Here is a 26778-nt window from a genome sequence, read left to right as displayed (position 1 = left end):
TATATTACAGGCTGGACAATGGACTAGCCCGATTTTGTCTCCCCTATCCCCAAGCCACCTTCTTACTGCCAGAAGAGGAGCAAACTGTGCCACTTGCAAAGTGTAGCTAGGCAACCTACATCCCTCTCCTCCCGCTCAGTGACTGCCCAGGATCAACCCCTGCAGCTTATTTCAAGGAACAGGGTAATTGCTTAAGACCAGCAGTGGGTTGCTTCCCCATCAGGGGAGTCAAAAAACATGTCATTGTGTTGGTTTTCCTGCTTTTCCTTCCTTCTATGCCAAAGCTGATTATGTTTCAAATAAAGTGTTAATTTTTGCCCAGTGTGGGAGGCTGGATGGTGTTTGGATCTGATGAGAGCTGGGTTATTATGATCTTTCAGGGTGTTTGACAGCAAGCAAGTGTTCTCTCAATTTGGTAGACTAGTCATTCCTACCATTAGATAACTGAGAGCTTTGTCTCTCTTATTTGCTTTTGTGAGATGTTAAGCCTTTGTGTATAGGTAAGTATGAGGGTGGGAGGTAAGAGTAAGGCTGCTATACATCTTGGAGCAATCATCCTTTCTGGTCCTTATCCCAACCCAGGAAATCTTGGCTGTCATCAGTAAGCCACTGGATCCTAAAGTGCTGCTGCTGAATGCTAGATCAGTTAATGGGAAAACATTTGTAATCCAGGATTTAATATGAAGAGTGGGAAAATGTGGTCAACGATGATCCCCTTTCCCTTTCCAAGCACGATCCAGTTCTCCAGATTTGAATGTCTGCTTCTGATGACAGGGTCTGAAAACATGATTAGGGTTCTGCCCACACCACTGTTCTCACATTCCTCCTGAGATAGTGGAGATTGCTTCAATGTTTTGTTGGAGACCCCAATGCTCTTAGTTCTGGGGGACTTCTACATCCATGCCAAGATCATTTTAATCTGTTATGCCACAGGAATACATAACTTCTACAACAACCACAGGATTGCTTCAGTTGGTATGAATCTCATAGAATGTATGATATAATGTCCTGGGTATATAGGAACTAAATCATTTTCATGGACCGATCACCGCCTGGAAAGGTTTAAACTGTTGGCTTCTGAACTATGCAGGGGTGAGAAACTGATCACAGTGGTCTGCACCTAGAGGCCAATAGCTATTGATGGGTGTTTTTTCCGACAGGTCTGCGATGTTTTTCTGGCTGGGGTTTCTGTCTATGTCAATACAGAACAAATATCAGTGACTGGTCTTGGAAACATAATTGCTAAAATATTAGCTCTCCACTTCACCCATACTCAAGAACTTAACACGGAGAACCAAAGCCGAGCATATTTCCTCATCTAGGTGTGAGTACAAGAGTGTCGTTAAGGGTATCATGGGGGCATACTGGTCCATTGTAAGTTAAGTAGCAGCGAGTATGTGCTGAAAGATTTAAAAGCACCAGCAACCTCTTTAATCCTGCCATATTTTAGGCTATGCAGACCTCCCCCCCACCCCCGGATTCCTTTGTCTTTCCATTTCTATAGCCAAGTAAGCCTTGGAATCCTTCCTACTTTATAACATTGTTGTCCTGAACCAGAACATCATATTCTTATCTTTAACACAGCACAGAACCTTATATGCAAGCAAGATTTGTACCAGCAAAGAATTTAGAGTTTTCTTTATTGGATTTTAATCTGCCATCATGGTCCAGTGAGCCTTCAAGGAGACTTGCAACCACAAATCTAAGCCACAGGATCAAAGAACTTTTCCAATTTTGAATCAGAAAAATACTTTGTAAAGTCAAATTCCAAGCTATTTGAAAAAAACAAACGCAGCCATTCTAAAACAGCAAGTATCTCAACTAAAAAGAATCAGTGTGGTGATCAGAATGCCTGCTGGAATAAAGTGCTTCTTAGTTCTGCAAAGTGAAGATACAAGTAGTTTGGCATGCTGCTTCGAAAAGGGAATTCTAAACAGCAGGTGTTACTGTTGAAAAGGCCCTGTTTATTTTTCCTATCAATCTGACCCCAAGTAAAGAAGGATCTTGACATCCTAATAGGAAAGGGGGAAAATATTAATGATATTTGCCACAGGATAATTTCGATGGTATGAGTTAGGTTTGCATGAAACGTCAGAGGTGAAAAAAACAAGCCATTAGGAAGTCAGCTAAAAGATGCTTCAAAGTGGGCGTAAAGAAGTAGCAGTGTCTTTCTGCCAGTTGAAAATAATGCATGAAGATTTACTCATCTGTCCTAATCAGACATTAATCTACAAATACTGTAATTTCTCTGAAACTCAGTACAGTCACTTATGCAACAACTGATTAGAAAACAGAGGCTTTTATGTTCACAAGGTACTACCCTGGCAAAGGGTTTCTGAGATGATGCCTTTTAATTTTCTTTAATACATATAAACTTGTTAAAGAACATTCTCAATGGAAGCTCAGAAAATACTAAAGCAGAGGTTCTCAAACTTTAGCAACCCAAGGACCTCCATTTTGATTTTAAAATATTACAGACCCCCAAAATTTCTCCTTGTCCCTCATCACAGCCTGTCATACTGTAGATAGCCCCTCTGCATCAGAGCTGGGGGTAAGGGAGTTAACTTCTACCTGTTCCTTCCTCCTCTTCTCTGTCCCCACCTACTGTTTGTTTGCATGGCAGTAGAGTGTGTCCGGATTAGCCACTTCCCAGCCCTTTTCAAAGTGCATGCAGCAAGCCATGCACAGCCCATGGGGGACCTGTATCTTCTTGTGAGACCCAGGGCTTTCAGGAGAAATTGAAGGCCATGGTTGCTGCCTCAGCCATCATCCTAGGCACTACCACCTGACTGCCACCACTGTCTCCTTCAATGGATGGTGTCTTAAAGGCAAGTAGGTACTTTCACATCTTTTCCAGTGAGATGGTTTGACATGACTCATAGATCCTCTGGAGTACCCTCACAAACCACCAGGAGTCCCCAGGTGCAAGTTTCAGAAACACTGTGATAAAGAATCAGAAACCAAGCTGCAAAAAAGCTATTTGCATTTTGAATTTCAGTTTTAATAGTTCTTTGCAGCAGGATGGGCAACAAAAAGTATGAGCATTCATGCTTCCTCTCAGCATGTTTCCTGAGTAACACTGCTAAGTGCACAGTTATGCAAGTTCCAAATGCACATGGAGATCACAGATAGGGGACCAACAAGAATTTCCACTTTACACAAAACAAAGAAAGGATGAACAAATAAATATGGGTCATCTCAGATTATTCTGCCAATGCTTCTTTCTCAAGGTCATAGGAGTCTTTGATATGGTAGGTGATTCCTGGATGGTTACAGCTCATTTTTACTTGATCAGTACACAGGCTTATTCTCCAGCTGTCTTGATTCAGTCAAGATTTTTAAAGGTCAGCTTCAGAGAGAACTACACTCTGCAATTGTCTCCACGTTAAAGCAGCAGCTACATTTATTTTTCACTCTACTTGTGCCTCAGGTAGTTAAAGCTTAAAATTTGGGACTACACATGACAAAAATACCTACCAATATTATATATAAACTGGGGGGGGGGGTTGATCACCCACTGGTTTGGCTTATGATTTGCTTGGCAGTTGTGATCAGCAAGAGTCAGATACTGTCACAAATTGCTTGCTTGTATTTGAATGGTTTGCATAGATCACAATATAAAAAAACTATTATGTATGCATAGTCCCATATTACTGCATTGCCACACAGTATTCCTGTTTGCATCATTCTTTAAGTGCATAATACATGAGCATTTCACTATTAGTGAATTACATTTGTGAGGTATCTCTCATGACCATTAGCATATGTAGCAACTAATGCAGGCAGGGCTGCTGTGCCGCATTCCTGATATAAACCTGATTCCTCTACATTCTTGATAGTGGAGTATCTTGACCCATCCATGAACTTTGATGAATGGAAAGATAAGGACAAGTAAAATCATGGATGGAGATCTCTGAAGGCAACTACAAGGAATCTGTTCTGTATCTGGGTATCATACAGCTAGATTCGAGACCAGTAGCAAAGGGAACTTTGAGCACAATCCTGAAGGGGGGATAGATCTGCAGCGACCAAGAGCAGTGGAGCCGCAACACCTCCTCAGAGGCTTCCTGGCTGCTGTGGACACAAAAAATACGCTTTTAAAATTAAAATAAATAGGGGGGAAAGGCCCCATTGAAAACAGCAAGGCTGCACCACCCAAAAAGGTGGCGCAGCCCTGCTGCTGCTCAAGGGGGCATTCCTGGGGAAAAAACACTGTGGAAGCTGCCTAAAGGCAGCTCCACCCCTGGGAACGCCTCCCACGCTTGTGCAGGCTTTCCCTTCTGGGAAAGCCCTGCTGGCGTAGCTGCAGGAGCGCCTTTGGAGCTGGCGTAGCTGTGCTGGTGGTGGATGCTGCCGTGATTGCCCCCGTGCTGGCATGTGTGCGGTGACACCTATGCCGCGGCACGGGGTCACACCAGCTCCAAAGGAGTTTCCCCCCCCTTTCAGGAATGGGCTTCCCAACTCTCAAAAGCTTATATCCCAAAAATCTTGTTGGTCTCCAAGGTGCTACTGGATGCGAATCTAGCTGTTCTACTGGAGACGAACACAGCTACTCTTTGAAACTGGGTATCACACAGTACCTAAACGGATAGTACTTAAATTTGACATATTGTTCATCATTGCTGTTGTCATCTCGATGCAACATTTACATGCATTTTTAGTTTCATCTTTGTGTTTATGGACCACTTGCAGCTGGATTGTGTTGGCCCTACAATGATCTTCCAAGCTATATTGCATGTCTGCTGTACTCTGCCCTGAGTTCTATCCACTCCTGCACAGGAATGTCTGTTTTTATCTGTGAAACACTGCAAATGTGTACACATGAAGTTAGGACATTTTTTTGTCCCGTACTCATCACTTGGTACTTGCGTTCAATCTTATCACCAACTTGTTGCCTGCATATCCCGTGCAAACACACTTTTTCACAGTCCCCTTGGGATTTTCAAGTGAAATTTAGTTTTACAGGTTAATGGGAGAGCCTCCATTTGATTAACCACAGCAGCAACATTTATACAAGCCCCTTCCTAACTTCTTTTTTCCAAAGTTCTCTCTCAGTGAAAGCATTTGTGCTGAGAAAATACCTTAAAGAGACTTACTGTATCACGTTGTCTGTTATCCTTCCCTGATATGATCAGAAAGTAATTCCACACCAACAGCAACAGCAAGCTCAGTGGAATCATGTAGAGCTCAAAATTCCAAGTCACAAAGAGAAACAGCTAAAACCCAAGGAGAAAGAAAGAGATGTTATTAATATCAGCACTCCACTGAATAAACTACTGTATGCAGAATACAGAGCACCACAATTTAAAAACAGAAATTATCTCTGTCTCTCACACACACAGAAAAATGCTTGATCAAACATTGTTAAAATGTGCTACTCTCAGCAATCCTTACCCAGTGCAATCCACTGATAAAATTCTGATAGCAATTCAATCCATTTGATACAAATATAGTTTTTAGTAATAGCAATCCACTAGAACTCTCTATAAATTTAACGAGACATTTCAATTCCTCACACAAAGGTAACAGGCAAATTTTTATGAAGATCATGGTTTTTAGGTGATGCTTCTATCATATCTACAAATCTGTTTGGGAAGAACATTTGGGCAAAAAAATAATAATCCCCAAATTTCAGCCACCTATAAGACCACATATGAATGCACAAACAAAACAAATAAGGGCTGCAACTTTTAGGCAATAAATCAGGAGGATTAATTAAAAACCTTCTGACTGACTAAAAATGTATCCTAGATTAAGAAGCTGACATTTCTAAGAAGTTGACAAGTATTCTTTGTACAAAATCCTTGGGTGTTAGGCACTATTTTACAAGAACCATTCTTCTCTCACACATGCAGAATGGCTCTTCCAAGACAGCACCTGCTATAATAAATGCACACATCATCTAGACCAGGGGTGGCAAACATAAGGCCTGGGGGCCGGATCTAGCCCATGAGCTAGCCAAGGCAGCCACCCACCACTCTCGATCTGGGCTGGCGAGGCCTGGCCTGGCCCGTCCAAGTGACATTTATGTCATATCCAGCCATCATAACGATTGAGTTCGACATTCCTGATCTAGACAGCCAGCATGGTGTAGTGGTTAGTGTTGGACTAGGATCTGGGGGACCCAGGTTCAAACCCCCACTCTGCCATGGAAGCTTGCTGGGTGACCCTGGGCCAGACACATACCCTCAGCCTGACATGGTTGTTGTGAGGGTAAAATGGAGAAGGGGAGAATGTTGTAAGCCAGTTTGGGTCCTGTTGTAGATAATGGCAGGGTGTAAATGAAGTAAATAATAAATATATCAGAAGATTGGGGGCAGATAAAAGTTAACTTGGATGGTAGGTGGGAAGCAGAGAAGGAAGCAGGGAAAGGTGAGGACATAGGGATTTCCAGGATGAAAAGAGGAAACAGATCCTTTGACCCCAACCTCCAATGCACAAACAGCCAGAGAACAGGTGGCACATTGCCTTCTTAAGCAAATGGCATGCTTCATCATATTCAAAATAATGACAATTTTTCCTAGATTTAACAGCCATTGGTTACCGTATTTATCTGCCATGAAGAAATGAAGATTAATGTTTTCTTGACACTAAAAAGAGAAAAGTTGCCACATCTCTCACGCAATCCACCGATCTACATGATAGCAGATAATGCAGTATCCACTTCTCAGAAAGTATCATTGGCTGTTTTATCCAGGGAGTGATATATTTATTTCATGCAGTATTATTTTGTGAAGATGCTAAATAATGTGGGATAGGGAGAATAATGATAATTATTGCATGAGCCTGACCAGCTTTTAAAAGAGAAGGGAACTAACCCGAGTACTACTATGACCCTTAATATTCAAGGGTAGTGTGGCAATCTAAACTCATACTACCCACCCCTTTAATTGGTAAAATTAGGGAATAGATTCCCTAGGCCATTGTAAACACATCTGTTCAGACAAAAGCTTACGATGGTTTGAATAAAAATTCACTCTCTCAGGAGGACTGAATATTATGAGTGTGTTTTCGAAAGGGAGTGTAAGGTTTCAGTTGTGAATGAACTATCACCATACTGGAGAATGCAAATTGTCATAACAAGATCCCAATGCTTTCATAAATTTAATCCCAGTATTTTGAGAATGAAAGTTACATTTTGACAATATAAGAAAAAAATGGTATCAAAAAGTACATACTACAATGTGCTTCAAATTCCTTTCTCAGAAGTATTAAAATTAGCTTTTATCTGTAATCCAAGAATCACTTATCCTTGCTGTTAGCTCAAAATTCAGTTCAAAAAAATAGTTCAAAATTCAGTCCGAGTACAAAAACATGCTGGTCTGAACACAAATCTTAGAATTAACACGCACATACATTGCTAGATTCTAATACACCACATTCATCTTCTCTTTTAATTTTTCAGGATTTACAACAAAAGGGGGGGGAAGCATGCATTGACTGTGGGACATTCAAATGTTAAGACTAAAAAAATCTTTTAAAGAATAACTTTGGAACTATATATTGTTGAGTTATCCATGCACTTGATTCTCATACTTTATTATTAGGGGAAAAATATTTTAGTAAATTTCACTTTGATAATCTATTGGGCTGCTCACTTCCCACCTCAGAAAACAAATTCAGCCAACTAGGTATTAGCATACCCTACACACACAGCTACAGCAGACATTGTGGCTGCAACTAGACAGCCATAGTATGAGAAGAGATGTTCAGGGATGTGCCAAATGTTCACCCTCAATCATTTGGGGTTCAGAAGTAATTATTTCAGGTGACCACCCCAAATCCCTTAAATTCTACTGTTTCATGACTCTAGAGTAATAGTACTCACTTCATGGCTTGCAGAAAGCTGCGTTCACCATTATTCGCAAGAGAAAGAGACACTTTTCCTTTCATCCCTGGCATGAGGCTTGCATCTCAGGGAAGCTTGCAGCTTACCCATTCCTGGTGGCTGTTTCAAGGTGGGAACTAACTACCAACCACAAGCCCTACCAGGCAAGGGCTGTGTCCACTTTCCCAAAATGTGGAGCAGGTGCCACATTGGGGAACAGTGCTTAGAAGAGCCACAGGTGGTATGTTAAAGATACACATATGGTTCCCTACACTGCTCAAATGAACACATGAAGCTGCCTTACACTGAATCAGACCCTTGGTCCATCAAAGTCAGTATTGTCTACTCAGACCAGCAGATGCTCTCCAGGGTCTCAGGCAGGGGTCTTTCACATCACCTACCTGCCTAGTCCCTTTAACTGGAGATGCCAGGGACCTTCTGCATGCCAAGCAGATGCTCTACCACTGAGCTATATCCCCTCCCAAAGCTCTCTAGAGCTTCCAAGGAAGCAAACCCTTTAACTTTGGTGTATATGACATGAAAATATAAATTGTTGTAGGTAGGACATATGCAGCCAGCATGGTGTAGTGGTTAAGAGCGGTGGACTCTAATCTGGAGAACCGGGTTTGATTCTCCACTCCCCCACATGAGCAACAGACGCTAATCTGGTGGACCGGGTTGGTTTCCCCAGACTTCTACATGAAGCCAACTGCGTGACCTTGGGCTAGTCACAGCTCTCTTAGAGCTCTCTCAGCCCCACCTACCTCACAGAGTGTCTGTTGTAGGGAGGGGAAGGGAAGGTGATTGTAAGCCGGTTTGATTCTTCCTTAAGTGGTAGAGAAAGTCGGCATATAAAAACCAGCTCTTCTTCTTCTACAGTTGTACACATACTGGCATGCCTACAAAAAAGAGGCCTCTTCTCTAACTCACATACTGTAAGTCTGCAGATCAAGCCTGCCTCCATATTTTTACTTCCTAGATAATGCCTTAGTTTGTGTGAAACTTAAAAGTAAAATATTAAAATATTCATTGCAATTCTAATATTTAATTAGAAACAATCCAAATCCCCGCCCCGAATGAAATAGTTACTCCAAAACCTTGCAGAAATTCAGTTATAGTTATGTACTGTATATTGTTTCCTTAAGAACCCTCCAACATAACCTAAACAATATTACTTCTTGTTCCCCACTAATTGAACTGTACAAACAATTTAGCACAAAAACCTACTATGAAGAACAAATGTTAGGAACTATGACTCAGTCACAGTCTACTTAGTTTGGCTCACCCCATTCATCTCCACCCTCATTGATTTAACCTTTATGGATGTCCACTGGTTTTGTATCACTGTGATCCAAGTTACCTTTCTGATAATCCTCTTTAACAATCTCTTGACATTTCTATTACCTTAGTTCTTTCATTAAACTTTGACATGAGATCATCTTGATATAAGTACTCAAGATGCATGTTTGAAGAGTTATATTACACCAGCATTTATCATGCTTCCCTATAATAAATGCTGGTCATTAGGGAGCCTTAAGAAACTTAAGTGTAAAATGTTTACTGCAATTCTAGTTAAAATATTGACACAATATAAAGAAAAAAATTGGAAGAATCTCATTTTTAACAGATAATGGTTCTGGTATGTATATTTAAGCACTGAAACCTTGCATTAAGAGGTCGTGGTTAACAGCTCACAGTTACATTATACCCCCCAAAATTTTAATATAAGATTTGATCTTGAGCCCCCTGCACAAACAGAAAAAAAGCTTTAACCTTTCTCTGACTGGGAGTCACTGGGATCACACCATCTATGTAACCCAAATGCACACTGCCCCCCAGTTCAGGCAACCAGAAGTATCTGGAAAGAAACTGGGTTAGTCCGGAAATCTGATCCATTTACACATGAGCAATTGAGACCATGAGGGAACCCAATATTAAAATTGCAGGCAAATCTTCCATATGGCTGACATGGGCTGAAACTGCTATCATTTCATTAACACAGATGTTAAACAATGGTTAAACAATTAAACTTTTGGAGCTTCCATTAATAAACAAGAACCAAATGTGAACTATTATGACACTGGGTCTGAATTTGTGGATTTATCTGATATTACCATGTGTGTGGATTGGGTTGCATATAGTATGATTGCTTTGTGGCTGAGCAGGAATTTTTTGGGCCATAACACACCTTTTTTCACCTGCATACTGTATCAGGGAGTTTAAGTTTATTTAAATTGACCTGGTTAGTGTTGATTGCTATGGTCCTAACGGAAAGGACAAGTACGAAGCCAGCAGTTGTGCTGGCCAAACTAAGAACCAAGGTAGATTCAGGGCAGATTCACCCCAAGTTTTGGCCGTCCACTTGCTGTCAGCACTAGTACCCTTTAAAAGAAAAAAAATGATCTTGGCCAATTAGGAGGCTTATTCAGTGTGCACCAACTCCCTAATTGTCTTTTGAAATTACTCAAAATAAATGTGCTTTGCTTCCCTATGCAAAGCTGCAAAGATTACTACCACGCCAAATACATTTATTTTGGTAGGTTTATCAGTACCAATGAAGTCTGTTATTTCAAGACCTAAAAGTTTTGCAGAATTGCTTGTTTTAATTTAAATTTTTATTTTCTTGCTCCCCGTTCCCCACTTACAATCTTGTACTGACATCGCACATCACTTTATAGAAGTTCAAGATGAAAGTGGTGTGACTTTGCTTTGAAAATACTGACAATTCCAGAATGCAAGCCCCAGAATCTATAGATACAAGCATCACATTAACAGTCCATGAATTACTGATGAAAAATTCATGCCTCTATAATAACTTTCATATTGGTATAAGTCAGATAGAACTGAAAACAGCATATTTAACAGAGAAATCTGCAAATATTCACATAAAAGTGATAATCTCCTTGAGATATCTCCCCCCCGCCCCCAGCAATGTGGGTTGTCTAGTAAGAAACAAGTTTGGTAGAAAAGTCTGAAGCCAAAAATGCATGAGGCAATTCCCATTCTGACTTTGCCCTTATCACATTCTTAAATAATCTATGTAAGGAAATGGACAGAATAGTTGAGGTCACACAACTTTAAGAGTAGTCAAATGAGAGGCTAGAAAACAAGAGCTTGTCCCTGCATAAGCAGAAATACAGCAACCAAAAGGAACAAGACCAAGGGAGCAGTAAAATATTTCTTTTGGAAAGTCAATGCCTTAGCTCTTTCTTCCTTACTGTTTCTGAAAAATAGTACTAACAGCTTGCCATCAAATGTGTCTCTCTTAATACAATTCATAAAAAGTAAAAAAAGTAATAAAATCCTAACCTCTTAATGGAGGCATGAGTTTAAAGGACCGCCTACTCCCTTACAAGCCTACCTGACCACTATGATCATCTTCTGAGGCCCTGTTTTGGTTGCTCCTATCTTCTGAAAGGACCTTCTTGGTCATGGCACCAAAACTCAAGACTTCTCTCCCCAGAGTGACTTACCTATTCCTTCTATTGCCATCTTCCATCAGTGGGTGAAGACTTTTTTTGTTTCATCTGGCATTCCTTCCCATCCTAGGCTTTAATAGTTGTTTTATATTATGTGTATTTTATTGTACTGTATGTGTATTTTAGCTCGAAGTGTTTTAATTATGTGTTTGGTTTTAATGGGTTTTCGCTGTCTAAAGATGTGTTTTATTCTGTTAGCTGCCTTGGTGGTCCTGATCAATGGAGAAAGGCGGGATATACATTTTGTAATAAAAAAATTAAAATTGCATTAAGTACTACTCTTCCCAAAGAGAATGTTTAAGAATGTCACCAAACATTTGCTACTACAACTATAAAACAGCTAACAAACCATTTGTGTAGGTTCAATTTTTCTGACATACAAAGTGTGAAATGATAATTTTGTTAAAAAGATCAATTCACAACATCCAGCAGTTCTATCAAATATTGTAAGAAGATTAATAATTGTACACATCAAGAAATGACCAGAATGGCCCAAGTCGCATGATATTTAAATGCGGATGTGAACCTAGAACACATACAATGGAGCAGCTTCATAGAGTTTTGCCAGATGCTTTCTTGAAACTATATGTGAATATTGAAACATAATAAAGATGTGCCATTCAGCAATTCTTGTCTGTTCCCTCATAAAAAAACTTTAGCCAAGTAGGGCAAAAATAATGTAGTCAATAAAGCAATGCTGTTCTGGAATGCAGTTCACCATTTACTCACTCAGATTTACATAACGCAATTAAGAGGAACCAAGATTCTTTTTTCATGCTAGAAATACACTAGTATCAAATAGCAACCAACTAGATCAAAGAATGCCTAGGAATTAAGGCTATTGGGTTCATTGAAGCTTATCTCTTTTTAGTACTCAATTTTCCCTAACAGAGGTGCCAATTGTTCATTGGGTTGGTGTCTTGGCCATTTAGCGTAGCAGACCATTCTATACATTAATTATTTTCTAAGTGTACGCTCTCGCTGTACATGCCTTTAAGGCTGGAGATCAGTCAGATTCTTTGTGCTTCTTAAAGTTTCTTAACTATTGTCTAAACCTATTACAGAATTAAGCATGCTATTTAATTTGGAACTGTTTTGCTACAAAGACTATAATTACTTCAGGAATATATTTTTGGAAAATTATTCTAAATTGTACTGGGGATGTTTTTACATGTGGGAATGTATACTTTATGATTTCAACTATTCTTTTATGACAAAAGGCTGACTCATAGAAAAAAGTAAGCCCTACAGTTCTGAACATAGATCTGTATAGTTTGTCATCCAGTTTTCAGATTCATGTTGGCTATGGTGGCCAAATTCTCCTAGTTCTGAGGGCTTATTTGAGCATTCTGTTCCAAATCAATGAAATTTGCTTCCAACTAAGGTGCTATTTACACAGCCCAAATAATGCACTTTCAATCCGCTTTCAATGCACTTTGAAGGTGGCAAAATCCACTTGCAAACGATGGTTAAAGTGCAGTTAAAATGGATTGAAAGTGCATTATTCATTTAAAGTGCTCCAAATAATGCACTTATTGAAGGAGGAATTGGTAGTAACAGCTTCAGCTTTTCATTGACAAGACGTTGACTCTATGGCATCATACTCTCTTGAGACTGATCTGCTTAGTGATTCAGATGTTAGACCGTGTCTTTCTGTTCATTCCTGGGGGGGAGGGGCTGAAACTCCTTTGCAGGCGGCGTGACCCCTACGTTGGCATCTGTGCCACTTGCGCTGTGCAGGCATCCCAAGAGACGTTCCTGGGCATTCTGGGGACCGGAGCTGCCGTTAGACAGCTTTTTAACCCTTTTCGCTCTGGGAATGACCCTTAATGCAATGGCATTGCTGCAACGCCATTTTTGATGGTGCAGCATCGCTGTCTGCAATGGGGCCTTTCCCCCCATTTTCAGTTTTTTAAAAATATAACCCCCTTTTTCCCCACCATGGCGGCTGCAAAACCTCATTGGAGGCACCGCATCAGTGCCGCAGCCACGTCATTCCCAGCTGCTGCTGCTCTCAGGAATGGGCTGTCAGAGTTCTAGGCAAACTTTTAATCTATTAAATCTTGTACATACTCAAATATGTCAGGGGTTGCATTAGTAGCAAATCAACAGAGAATATTAGTCTAGCAATTTGTTATTTCAGCCAAGAGTTGCAGATAGATAAATTGACTCAACTCATGACATACTAGTATTGTCGCAGGCTGGAGCGATAGACAGTCTGAACATGTGGTTCTCCTATGAATCATAGAAGTAAAAAGCATATACAGGCTTCTTTGAACAGAACTGAAAGTAAAGTATATGGAGGCTTCTCTGTGGAGTAAAGGTCATGCTAACTAAAACTATTCTGAGATTAATAAAACTGCAAGACTACAAGGTTATGATATGCAATGTTGCCCAATGGTTTAGTCTGAAAAAATATCGGAATCGCTTATCCATGGTACTTTTACCCCTTCTTAACAGGAAGGTCATTTCTGCCTGGAAGTTTAAAGCCCCTCTGATAGCTAGGAGGTATTAGCCCCGCCGTGCCAGGAAGAAAATAATGCTACCATCTCAGACCGTCTTTAAACAGTATAACAGATGGTGACCTTGCACTTGTGACTTAATGCCGGGAACACGGTGGTGCTTTCTTCACAGACCAAGTGACAATAGCACACCACCAAGTGACAATACCACCATGTGTGACTCACCAAGTGGTATTAGTGTCGCCTGCCCGGGTCAGAGAAGTTGCTAGCCTCTCAGCTCAGCTGACCACTGATCTGAGAGAATATAAGCCAGCACCAAACTGCCAGACGGCAGAGAGTACTAGGAGGACAGCTGAAAGCTGTCTGGCCTGGCTCTCCCCCCATCCCCAAAGATGTAAAACTTGGAGCAGGGAGTTGATGGAAGACAGCTGAGGCTGCCAGACGGCAGAGAGTACTAGGAGGACAGCTGAGGCTGTCTGACCTCTCTCTCCACATCCCCAAAGATGTAAAACTTGGAAAGAAATGTTGGTAGAGGACAATGCAAATTGTCTGGCTATTAGCATTCTATGTCTCTTGCGTGAGACTAAGCTTTCTCTGTCTCTTGCGTGAGACTAAAAGGGAGTAACTGGAGAACAGCAGCTGAAGCTATTTGGCCTTGCTCTCTCCATCTTGAAAGATGTAAAACCTAGGATTGTTAGTGAAGGACAACACTTGTCTGGTCATTAGCTTTCCTCATCTCTTGCGTGAGATGTAAGAACTCATTCTATTATTTCATATCTTGCGTGATATGGAACTCTACCATTTCACAATTTCTTTGTGAGAATGAGAAAGACTCTCTTTGAGAGGGATTCATGTCCAGATGACCTGCTAAGGCTGGATGTCTGGAATGAATGCTTGTGGACTATTCCATATGATGGAGGCTCTTAGTATTCCTACTAACCTTACTGTGGGGTCTAAGAGTATTAAATCAGTTCCATATTTGGAAACACTGACATCTCATTAATTCTAGCAAGGATTGATGGGTTCTCACTGAATGATCTAAATAGTCTGACTTGGCTTTCCTTGAGAAACAAGGTAGTTGTGAAACCTAAGTTACAGAACTGGTCTCTTCAGTTCTCAGAATCAGAAACAGGATTCTTAGATACTCTTAGAGATTCCTCTAAACAACCAGAGATATCTCTCAGGGTAAAGAGTCAGAGGTTTCCTCAACAACACAGAGGAAGCTTCTACACTCAGTGACAATGAGTGACATACACAGTATGCATACACAGAACCTATTAGGCTGATTTATGGAGACTCTTAACTAAGTAAACATATTCTCTGAAATTGGCAAAGCCAGAGAATAACTGAGTCTTCCATAAAAACATTAATACAGCCTTAAGCTTACACATAATGAATTATATATAACACATAAGCTCTGCATTGCTGACTGTTAAGATACACACATATTTTCAGCATGTATGTAGCATTCCTGATCTTAACAATGATCAGAAGTCCATAAACATAAAATAGATTAAATACAAAGCTTATGGTATTCTATCCTCTTCACACAGCATTGGGTAATGCCAACACATATTGAAACATATGAATATCCTAAACATGAGTTAGGTCCTTTACAAATCTCCCTAAGCTAAGCATGTGAGCTGGAGAGATTTGGAAATAGTATAAGGTTGTACTTGGTTTAATACAACTTATGTTTTATATTCTAGGTACTCTGAATTAAGATGCTTTTAACTATAACAGGTCTTTTTCCCGTTGTACTAATCATATTTTAACAGGATTTCTGTAACTATTATATTCTTGAATGAAATGAAGTTACAAGTTCAAGGTTGAACTCTCATATAGAGAAATATAAAGAAACATAGAAAGTGCTTATAAAGATTATTTGAAACTGTTTGCATATATCATAATGTATTTTATGACATGTTTTGAGAGTGTGTAAATATTCACATGCATATATATATATTATGTGAAATAAATATTATTTAAAGGAAGTTCCTTGTTTTCTGGCACACTTCAATAGAAAGCCTACAGTAGTAGGAATTATCATTGACTCCTGTCTGTGAGGTCTCGCTGAATAAGATAAGCTTCACTTCTCAGTAAGTGATACATTCTAAGAGTGTAGACCCCTTAACGACACGAGCCGTGACAGAATGCAGGCAGAAAAGTAAGCCTTTGTGATATACGTGCATTACAATTCAAGAATGTCTCCTTTCAGTTTACTGTTTGATGCTGGAGTTAATTAATTTCATCTGCCTACCTGACATTGCAATATATGCTTGAATTTTTTTTTCCACAATAATAAAGTAAAACGAGAATAGTTTTATATGCTACATACACAGAGATTATTTAACTATTTCGCTCAACAATACATGTCAGCACCATGTTTGCAATCATTCTTGTGCAGCTTCTTCCACCATCACATCTGTATAAGAATTAAGCAAGATATGCATATTTTTATAAAAGGTACACTGATTAAAGTAGAACACACTTCTAAACTTATTGACCCTTTGGTTTCAGAGGGTAGCCATGTTGGTCTGCATTAAAATAGATTCAAGTCCAGCAGGACCTTAGAGACCAATAGGAATTTCATGATACGAGCTTTCAACAGTCATCCTTGTCTGATGAAGGGAGCTTTGATTTTTGAAAACGAATGCCTTGAAACTCTTGATGGTCTAAAACCCCTCCACACTACTTTCCTTTCCCCTGCCCAGACGAAAAGCATATTAGCCAGAGGCAAACCCAAAATTGCCATTAAGCCTTCCAGAATCCCCCCAACTCACCTTGCTGCTGCTCCTCCTCCTTCCAGGCCTACTGACCTACCTGGAGGAGAGAAGCAAGCCATTTTTGGGTCCTGACCCACAGTTTGAGAACCACTGACGTAAAGGGATTCAAATTATTCTTCATAACCAGTATATTTGCAATGTAAAGAAATGCTTAAAAGTAACTTGTCTTAACAGTATTTTGTACTGCTTCTTTCCAATGAAATAACATTGTGGTTGGTATGTCTGCGTATAGACTGAGGACTAGCAGAAACAAATATATGTGTACATGTTATTTCAGATTTAGTAACAAGCAACATTTCACCAGCAACATTTGTATTAATAAGGTTTCTGCTAGCAGACAGGTAAAGAACAAATCTGAAGTGTGACTGAAGAGGCCTTTTTATCTTTCTGTAATCTATGCATACAAAACTAACACTATCAGCATTTATGTAGTGGCATACTTTTACTGTGGCTTCCAACCATGTTGTGCTGATGCTCGTAGGTACAGTATTTTCTGCTGTCAGTACCTCTGCTGAGCTCATCCAAGCATAACATGCTCAACACCTTCCTCTCCCAACAGTTTATAACCACAGCTGTCTCATTGTTCCTCTTAGCTGCTGTGAAGGCCCTCTGTCAGTTGAAAACTAAGAGCTCATAGCTGGGAGGGTAGGAGAGATATGTAACTGCTTAGAGGACCACTTGAGTATCAGTAAGTTAAAGGCAAGTGCAACCCTGTTTTTACCTTTATGGCCTCCCTATAATCCCACACTGGTAGACTAGTAAACTAACTTGGCAAAGGAAATAGGCATGAAGGTCTCAGGAAAAGGAACTATGCAGTACTGCCTTCTCCACTTCTGCATCTTGCCTTGAATTCATAGTCAACGAATAATAGTTAAGACGGTGGCAACCAAGTTGTACCTTTGCAGGTATCTTCCAACAAGACATTGTCACTATTTTATCTTGCCTTCTTCCAAGGAGCTTGGGGCTACCTACATGATCCTTACTTCCTGTTTTATACTAACAACCCTATGAGGTAGGCTAGGCTGAGAGACAGACGCCAGTGTAATATCACCCAATATGGTTCCTGGCTGAGTATGATGCTTCTGACTATTATATTATACTTGCCCTTACCTCTCGAAGATAGCCAATGAAACCTGGTCAAATGAGCAAGCATTCTAATCAGACAAACAATCCCACATAAAATAAACTGAACAAGTGTGATTTGAACGTTCTATACTCCAAAAATATGATCTTTTCTAAATTAAGTTATTTGAATGGAAATGATGGAGCTTTTCTAACAGTTAACCAATACAAGGTACTCTCTCTTTCACCCCTAGCATCAGGGAAAAATAGAGTATGAGAGGCCTGGGCCATGCTGGATGTCCACAGGGAACAGCGGCCATAAAATGTGACTTAGTGTGGCCAAATGGGTACTAGAATGGAGAACGGAGCAGCTGAATCTGGCAGCTGGAGCCTCCTTCTCATTCCCAACTGGAGGTAGGATCTGGGCCTCCAGGTCCCAGATGTGGAGGAGATGGAATTGTGCTTACTTGGGTCTTCCTCCTCCCATTGGCATACTCCATGCTTGTCCCTTCTGGCCTTCTGTCCATACTAGTTCTAAGATAGAAGCACCCCAACTTCCCAGTCAAAGGCTGAGAAGGTTTAAAAACGCCCTTTTAGCCTTTATATATTCCACCCCCATTCCTTAGGCCAACTGGCCCTTGGAAGCTTCTTCCACCTCCCTCCAGTTGGGACCCCACTCCCTCATCCCCTTCCAGCCAATCAATTCTCTGTCTGGGTCTCCAACCCCTTGGCTGGGTTGGTCTCCCATTGCATCCTACCTGTGTATTCTTGCTAGCCAGCTGGGCCACAGGGGCACGATTGACAACCTCACCTTCTAACCAAACCCCCTCAGTCCAGCTGAGCTGCAGGAAGAGTGCCAGCCTCCATCTGCTGTCACACTGCATCCCTGTTGCTCTGGGATGGCCCACTGGACCACCTGGGGTAGACCACCATTGGAGCCTCATCATGGGGCACCCTGCCTGCTCCTGGACAGAGGTTACTCAACATCCTGATTCACATACAATTGGGCAACTATTTTAAGTAAAATTCTAAGCTAGAGTGAAAAACTACTGTATCTCTAAGAAGCTTTAGAGAATGAGAATCATACTACAATGCCCTCAATTCACAGACTCAATGTGTTTGTGGTAACTAGTAGTACTGTTTTTCATAGTATGGAATTGTAAAGTGATCCCATCCAGGTCAGGGTGCTGTACCCCTTTACCCCCCAAGTAAATGTATTTACTTAGGAACTTAAAATAATCAATTCATAGAGCATCCTATGACTGTACTGTGATAAGCCAAGAACCCAAATATATGAAAATAATGCATCCCTTTAGTCTCAAGTAGGCTACATATACAGCCATACACTTTGTAAGCACTCTCAAGATGTAAATAACCTGAATGGCAGGACTTTATATTGGAAGGAGCTTGCCACACTGAGCCAAATAATTTTTCTGCAAAGAAGATTTATTGAAACACAAAAGTAAGCCCTTTTTAACCCCAGAGCAACAAACCACTAATATTTTACTAAGTGTGGAATTTATTTCAAATATACCATTCTGAATTTTATAGTTTTATAGTTTTTATTTAGGGTTCTTAAATCTAAAATAGGCCTCTTTTCTCCTTGTATCTTGGAAAATGTCATGAATAAAACCCTTTCCCCATACCTTCTGCATGTCTCACCCCTACTGCTGCTTTTTTCAACAATATTTACTTTTTCCATGGGTTGCTGTGAAACTGATAACTTCAGAAGAAAGCATAACACCAGGAACATCTACAAACTCAACACGATAACCCTTGAAACTATGGAAGGACCTATTGATCCTGGTGCCTAGCATTGCCAACATATTCCTCAGTTTCAGCTGCCACTGTGCCATTATCAAAAATTCTACTTTTACCCTTTGTCATCCCTAGGCAACAGTGATCTCAATTTTCCTTCTGATTTCTGGAATCTACTCCTGCCTTGTTGTGGTAGCTGTCTGTCCTCCATAATTTATGTTTATCCTTGCTGAAAACCATGCCCTGAATAATAAATGTGTTGTTTTTAATAAGATATATATAGTATTTCAAATAATTATTTGTTCTCTGACCTCCTAGAAGAAGTGTTGTCACACTCAGTGTTCTGGCAATAAATTCATTGTAGATTTTTGTAAAGCATCATCTGCTTAAGTACTGAGCAGATATGAAATTCAAAAGGAAGGCCCTCCAACTTTACTTGTCTTCAAGAGGCAACATTGTTTTTGTTGGGCAACAGATTCTGTATGGCAAACAATTGTTGAGGACGGCTATTTCAAATTCTCACTTGCAGACGGTACCCTACAGTACCCTCAGAATACAGATTTATTATTTATTGTTTTAATTTATAGTCCACCTTTCTCACTAGGACTCAAGGCAAATTACGAGATAGAAAAAAAAACTTTTCAGTCAATCAGTAAGCGGACTGCAATACAGTAACATCAGACAATCAAGTAAACTGGTTATAAGATATGATAACATTGAATCTAATAGCAAGGATTCCTAGTAGAATAAAATAATACAGCATTCCAAATTCCAACTCTGAAAATATTGATACTCCATCACTCTTTCACCCAAATCCTGACTCATCTTGGAGCAGAGCTTTCATCTTTCCTTTCCTGCCCTCATCCTTTCTTGTTCTTCTGTACCTTTATCTTTCTTCTTTGGGTCCATTCCAATTCATCTCTACTACATTTCCTTCCTGAGTGATCAGCATGTTTCACAGTAAGATGACTGATAAATCTCCTTGAAAACACACACACACACTGCCTGTAAGTAGTCATTAATGTCTCGTTAGAATCACAATCTAGAATAATGAAGGGAGCTGAATTCTGAATAAAGCCCCTAGTTTTGATGAGAATGTCTGTCCCAATCACAACATCTCTCATCCTTTGGAACAACCCATGACTATCAAGCTGAACATTACCCACCAGGAGCTCAATAAGGCTTGAAATTTTTGCCTGACTGTAACAATGGTCATTGCCAAGCACCTGGCAGAGTACAATACAAGGTTGTCAGTCAGCTTTCAGTGTAATGGCTTACAAATTAGCAGGTCTGCTATAAGATTATTAGAGCTCAATATGCTTAGAAAAGAATGCCTTTAAATATAGTGGACATTCCCTCTATCTCATCATTATGGGAACAGTGACCCTACCTCTGATGGTAGGGAAATTCAATCACAGAGTTCTCAGATGAGCAGCAGGGTAGTCATGCTATTAAAAGTGGATCATAGCAGAGGTGTAGGAGACTATTCAGTCTCTCAATCTCCTTCATTGTGGGTTTAAAATGTTTAATTTATATATATAGGAATGGTCTATGGTAGCTTACATAAGCTACAATTAAATTAAGGATGCTTCCAACCCATATGAAAAAAAATGTTCTAAGGTGGCATCTACTTCAAATCCCTGCCATTATGGTGCTTTTTACCTCAATGCAATTGACAGTAACTGAATGGCCACCTGCCCAGTTGCATGTTCCTTTATTTCCTTCCTCATAGGAATGCCGGTCTTCTCACTGTCCAAGGACAGAAAGGGAGAAGTTGGTGCAGCTGCTGAGCCTCAGAAGAGCTGCTGACCAATTGTGGTCAGATGGTCAGTTGGTGGTGTCCCAAAATCTAAATCAAGTTTGGGACCCTTTTGATGCCATTTTATCTATCCCTAATATATGGAAGTCCCTAAAGAGTAAGAGAGAAGACTACGTATTCTAAGCTTTATAGGGAAAATGGCTGTTTTAGAGCTTTTGAAGTAATCAAGGAACCAGTTTGAATTACACTGCATATAAGTTTAAAACAAGCTGTTCTTCTTGCAACAAGAAGATACCATTTTATTCTGTGCTTCTGCCTAGTTTCATGACGTATTTATTTATAACCTGTATCTCTGCTCAAATGCACTTGAGTTGACATGCAATATTAAAGCTTACAAACCAAAGCCAGAAGGAATGCTACTTGTGGAATTTATGTGCTGGACTAAGAGTCAAGATGTTTCTTTTCGGTAGCCAGCTTGCCAAGTGGGGTTGTGTTAAGACTTCTCTGTACATATATTAGCATAGATCAAGCAAATTAGGACAAAATAAACAAGGAAACTGGAATTTGTATCAGCAGAGAAAACAAAGGCTTGCATAATATTGTCGAAGGCTTTCACGGTCAGAGTTCATTGGTTCTTGTAGGTTATCCGGGCTGTGTAACCGTGGTCTTGGTATTTTCTTTCCTGACGTTTCGCCAGCAGCTGTGGCAGGCATCTTCAGAGGAGTAATGTGTTCCTCCTCTGAAGATGCCTGCCACAGCTGCTGGCGAAACGTCAGGAAAGAAAATACCAAGACCACGGTTACACAGCCCGGATAACCTACAAGAACCAAAGGCTTGCCTGTTTCATTCATGCATTTTCTATGCAGAAGGAAAAGACCAAAAGCTGTTCATCATGTGTGACAGCATGTGTCTGTACAAGTTCGCTTCTGGTCCTTCTGAGAATCAAATGAGGTGTGGGTCTCTGCTTGGTTCAGGAATTCATGCGGCTTCCTATATGAAAATTATTTAAGTGTAAGAAATTCATATGAATCATATGAAGCTCATACACTGAAACATACTGTTTAGACTTTTCTCCAGAGTCTTAAGCAGAGAAAGGTATTTCCTAATGTGCTGCCATGGCAGGGACTGAATCAGGGACCTTCTACATCCAAAGCATGAACTCCACCCACTGAGCTCTGGTCCTTCCTATTTATTAATTCATCATAGGTGCAGGAGCCATTGTCTCCTAGGCCCCTCTAAAGCCCTCACGATACTTTACATGAGATCGTTATGGCTGTCTAGCTATACCAAGGCAGGGGCAGCAGTAAGCAAAATGTAGAGATTTCCCCCCCAAAAAAATTGACAACATAAATGGCTAGCTTCGGAAGGGAATTTGAACTACACTAATATTAATGAAGCTCTACACAATTTATTCTGAAGGAGATGGAATTATATCAGAAGACGGCAAAAATGTGATACCAGTGCCAGGCTGGGTTCGTTTAGTCTTTCCAGTATTCAAATTATCTTATGGGTGCATTAACTAGAGATTTACATGCAGTTTTTAGAAACAGTGAACACCCCAAAAAATAAGCAAATAAAAACAAACCCTGCTGACAGTTGGTATAGTTAACCAAAGTGAGCTGTGAAACACTCTGATCACATGCAAATATATTCTCATGTTATTACTCTAATCAACCTGTGTATCCATAGCAAAGCAACAGTGTCAAAACCCCATCATCTAAATCACCCCACTTCTTTCATCCTAGACATTTTAGCAACGGTATCATTTAACATAAACTACTATAGTTTAATTTGTGTACATATCTCACCTCCTGACTAGGAGCAATAAATTCTGAGTAATTTACTATAATCATGAGATACTTCTATCATCTGTTTAAATGTGCTGTGGTACAATAAGAAAAAAGTACTGAAAACAGTTTTATAGTATATAAAAACACATTATATTTTAATGAGACTATATAGTTAAAATTCTACATAATTTGTTTTCTATGTAAGTTCTCTCTGGGATTCTCAGTAACTATTCAAGAATAGTTTTCTCTTGATTCTACTCTACTTGTCAGTTGTCTGAGAACAGATACAGAAAAAATGCTAGCAGTGTCTCCAAAGATCATAATTTCCTGATTCAGAGTACAAATTTGTATACCTCATAATGCTATGATAATATTATGAATTAAATGTAATTTATTTCAGAAATTATCTGGCTTAGAATGTAGAATAAGATTCTGCCCATATTCAGACAGCATTCAGGCTGATCAAACTGCTTTCTAGGCTAGGCTCTTCCTACCCAAAAGTTATTGAATATGAAGACCCTTTATTTCAATGGAATTCTGATAGCTCTAAGCAACGTGATCATAGTACCACCACCAAGCAGCAACCAAGTTATTTAGTGAGTATCTTCACTATTTCAGCCAGCTTTCTCAACAGTATCTTATTATGGGTTATGTAGTTGTGGTCCCCCATCCTAACTTTTTAAGTGTTTTATAGCTTGGAGGAAAGGATGGATGAAATTCCAAGTGCCTCTCTGCTATGGCTGGAGCAGGGAATGGAAATAATAAATCAGAGAAATCTCTCACTGAGCCCCACCCCTCTTACTTAGCTTGAGAGGCCCCAGAGTCTATCCAGTTTTCCCTACCCTTCCTCCAAGGAGCTCAGGGCAGTGCACACTGATCCTATATTTTCCTCTGTGTTTAACTGAAGTATCCAGATAGCCGTGGTCAATATGAGCAAGAGAGCTCTGAAGCCCAAAGTATCTTTGAAGATTCCTCCCTCAGGTAACTCTCCCTCCTTCTGGTCAGAAGAATTCACTGAGAATGCAGACCTCTCTATGAGGCTTGCTTCAATGAAATGACCCTGCATTCAAGATCCAATTCCTTGATGTCTTTTGGTTCCTGAAGGTTAAAGACCCAAAATGATACTTAGTTTTTGAGTAGCTTTGTTTAGAACCCTTCAGGTTCTAAAGGGTCTTTTGTATCCCCACCCTTTAGACTGTGGTAGCTTGGATTTTGCATTTATTTGGAAATTTGATGAGAGGGTGATTCTGAAGTGTTAAAGAAAAGGAGGCGGGGGGAGGTCTGTAGGTCCTCATGCTCTTTAGGGATTTTTCAGTATTTCTACAATAACCTTCCAAAACATTCACAATGAAGGGCTTGTTCTTTAAAGGCAAGTGGGGTGGGGGAGGTTCAGAACAGGCTGGAGAGGTGGTTCTTTTACTAGGGCTATATGCCCCCACAAAAGGTTTGTTGCCATCTTCCTTTATGCAATGACAATGAAATCTCGCTTATGTGCTTCCTTGCAATGGTCAACACACTAGTGGTTACTGTAGGAAGGCCCCTGATGCTCTCTGTTAGAGCTGAGGGTGGGACACTTGTGATCACACGGGCTATGGGAGGGCACTTGCAGAAAGTATATAAGGGAATTCTGCCTAAGTTTTAGTTCATTATCATCAAGGCCTGTTGCCTTTGATCTTGCAGGACATCTTCCAGTACTTATGGCTTAAGGCAGTTTACAACAAAATAGAAAGGCTGGGCTTCTCTCCACTTTCCTTGTTGGCGCAGGGTAAAGATCAGGCAATATGCCTTCTGAAGCAAAGCGTGAATGACATAGAACATCAGGCAGATCTCGGGAGATCACCGCTTTTCCTATCACCTGAAAAATCTAGGTACATAGTCTCCCCCCGCAGCAAATCTTTCCCAATTAGAACTTATCAACCATAGGAAAGCTTTCACCCTCGCTAGGTGCCAGGTCTTACCATTGGCGGTACTGGAGGGAAGATAAGAAAGTCCCTATAGCAGAAAGGCTTTGCCCTTGTGGGTCAGGGGATATAGAAACGTCAGAACATGCCTTGATCTACCAAGATCTTCATTCTACCAAGAAGTCCGCACAAAGGTGCTTTCCCCTTTGCTTAACACTTGCCCTGACCAACCAGACGAGTTTCTGGCTAAGAAGCTCCTAACTGATGAAAAACCACATTTTACACTCGTGACTGCTAAATTCTGTGCTGCAGCTATTACAATACATTGTACCCTGACAGGATAAGAGTAGCAGAAATACTTTATTACTCAAAATATTAAGGGGGTCACACCAAGTTATACGATGTTTATATAAATTTTATTCATACATGTAATATGTAATTTTTAGGCTCAGATTACTTGTAGCAGTAGTAGCTGTTGTTGTGGTTTTCTTATTATCTGTTGTGGCTGTTGTTTGTTTGTTTATATATATATTATTATAGTTCATTAGCACCTGCAAACTTCCTCAGTCTTGGTCAGATAAGCTCAGGGATTGCATAGCTTCCTTGCTCCCAAGGCTCAGCCGCTACTCTGAAGTATGCTTTGTGGGCCAGCTCCCTAAAGCCTCAAAATGGGCCTTTGGAAGGTCTTACCCAGCTCAGAGAGAGCTGTGATTAATGCTCAGAGCTTACACAAAAATAGAGTGCAACTAAAAACGGAGAAATAACTTTCAATTGTTTTTCCCCCCCAATTTGCTTAACTGCTCAATAAACGGTTTTCTCTTACTGAACATTTTTGCACACGGTCAGCAGACTCTGCATGTTCAGAATCTGGTTTTATATATTCAGCCAAAGAAGATTATTTCAGGAAAACAATTCTTTATTTGTAAGTCTATCCAAGTATTACAAGCTCAACAAATATGTATCCTGAACCAGATAATTATGAACTTTGGCTGCATCATAACATCTGAGTTTTCTATCCATTTATATTTTAAAACATGGATCATTCTGATTAAGATACATAATATAGCAGGACTTCTTAAAATGATCCCTACCCTTTCTAAGCTACTTACGATGAAAATTAATTTCAGACAAAAAGTTGAAGACTGTCATGAAGACTGTGACAGATGTAAAGAAAGCTCTATTTGCAGTGTCTGGAATATCATTTCCCCTCCCCGTGCTGGTTTTGAAACATCAGAAAACAAAAGCTCATTTCCTATGCTGTTGCTTGTTTCCTTATGAAAGCAGAAATCCTCAAATGTTAAGAATTATTTTTCAGCATACATTCCTTGTTTATCACTTCCCCCCACCATATCTATTTTTTAGTAACTGATTAGTCTCCCTGGGATCTAGAAACATTTCTGATATGCTTGGCTGTTTACTGTTTTGACACAAGCATTCATATACATATTACCTATGCATAAATGTAAGCAAACACCACATATTTTTCCCTGTATATATGTTCTTAATATTGTACTGAAACACACATGCAAAACAAAAAACCTATACATGCACTCATATATACGGAAATCCAATGGAAAGCCCATAGGGAAATGTGTAGGTTATTGTTACAATATCTGTCATCCATGTAAGAGAAACAGAAATGAGATGGGCATTAAATTTGCATACAGCCTGAAGCACAGAGGTTCCTGTATGTGGAGAGTTGATGGGCATATCTGGCAGGAAGATCCTGTCAGGATTAACTCAGAAAAACACCCCCAAGGAGATAATTTGAAACATTGTGAGAATGTGCTTCAGTACATGAAAATAAACTTGAAGTCCACAGCAGTGTATATATAACAAAAGTTATTATAAATAGTATGGCACAATCTAGGGGATCTATTTCAGTTAATTAACACTGAGTTTAATACTGATAGAAGCAGATTCCATTTAAGGTTTGATTTAGGTCTCTGGGCA

At 40.0% G+C, this 26778-nt stretch overlaps 1 protein-coding gene across 4 annotated transcripts in view; it reads right to left on the bottom strand.

Annotated features, from left to right (window-relative positions):
- The window catches only part of MCTP1 (multiple C2 and transmembrane domain containing 1), a 190668-nt gene that overhangs the window by 53004 nt on the left and 110886 nt on the right, over positions 1 to 26778 (bottom strand). For all 4 annotated transcript variants that reach the window (XR_008933284.1, XM_056849242.1, XM_056849244.1 and 1 more), the window contains one exon: positions 5097 to 5216. Coding sequence is in view for 3 of the 4 variants with exons in the window: in XM_056849242.1 (XP_056705220.1) it covers positions 5097 to 5216 (120 nt within the window). In the remaining variant the exon portion in view is untranslated. The remainder of the gene's footprint in view (positions 1 to 5096; positions 5217 to 26778) is intronic.

The sequence above is a fragment of the Euleptes europaea genome, chromosome 4 (genome assembly GCF_029931775.1).
Source record: "Euleptes europaea isolate rEulEur1 chromosome 4, rEulEur1.hap1, whole genome shotgun sequence".
Lineage (NCBI taxonomy): Eukaryota > Metazoa > Chordata > Lepidosauria > Squamata > Sphaerodactylidae > Euleptes > Euleptes europaea.
This window is presented reverse-complemented; position numbering and strand designations above follow the sequence as displayed.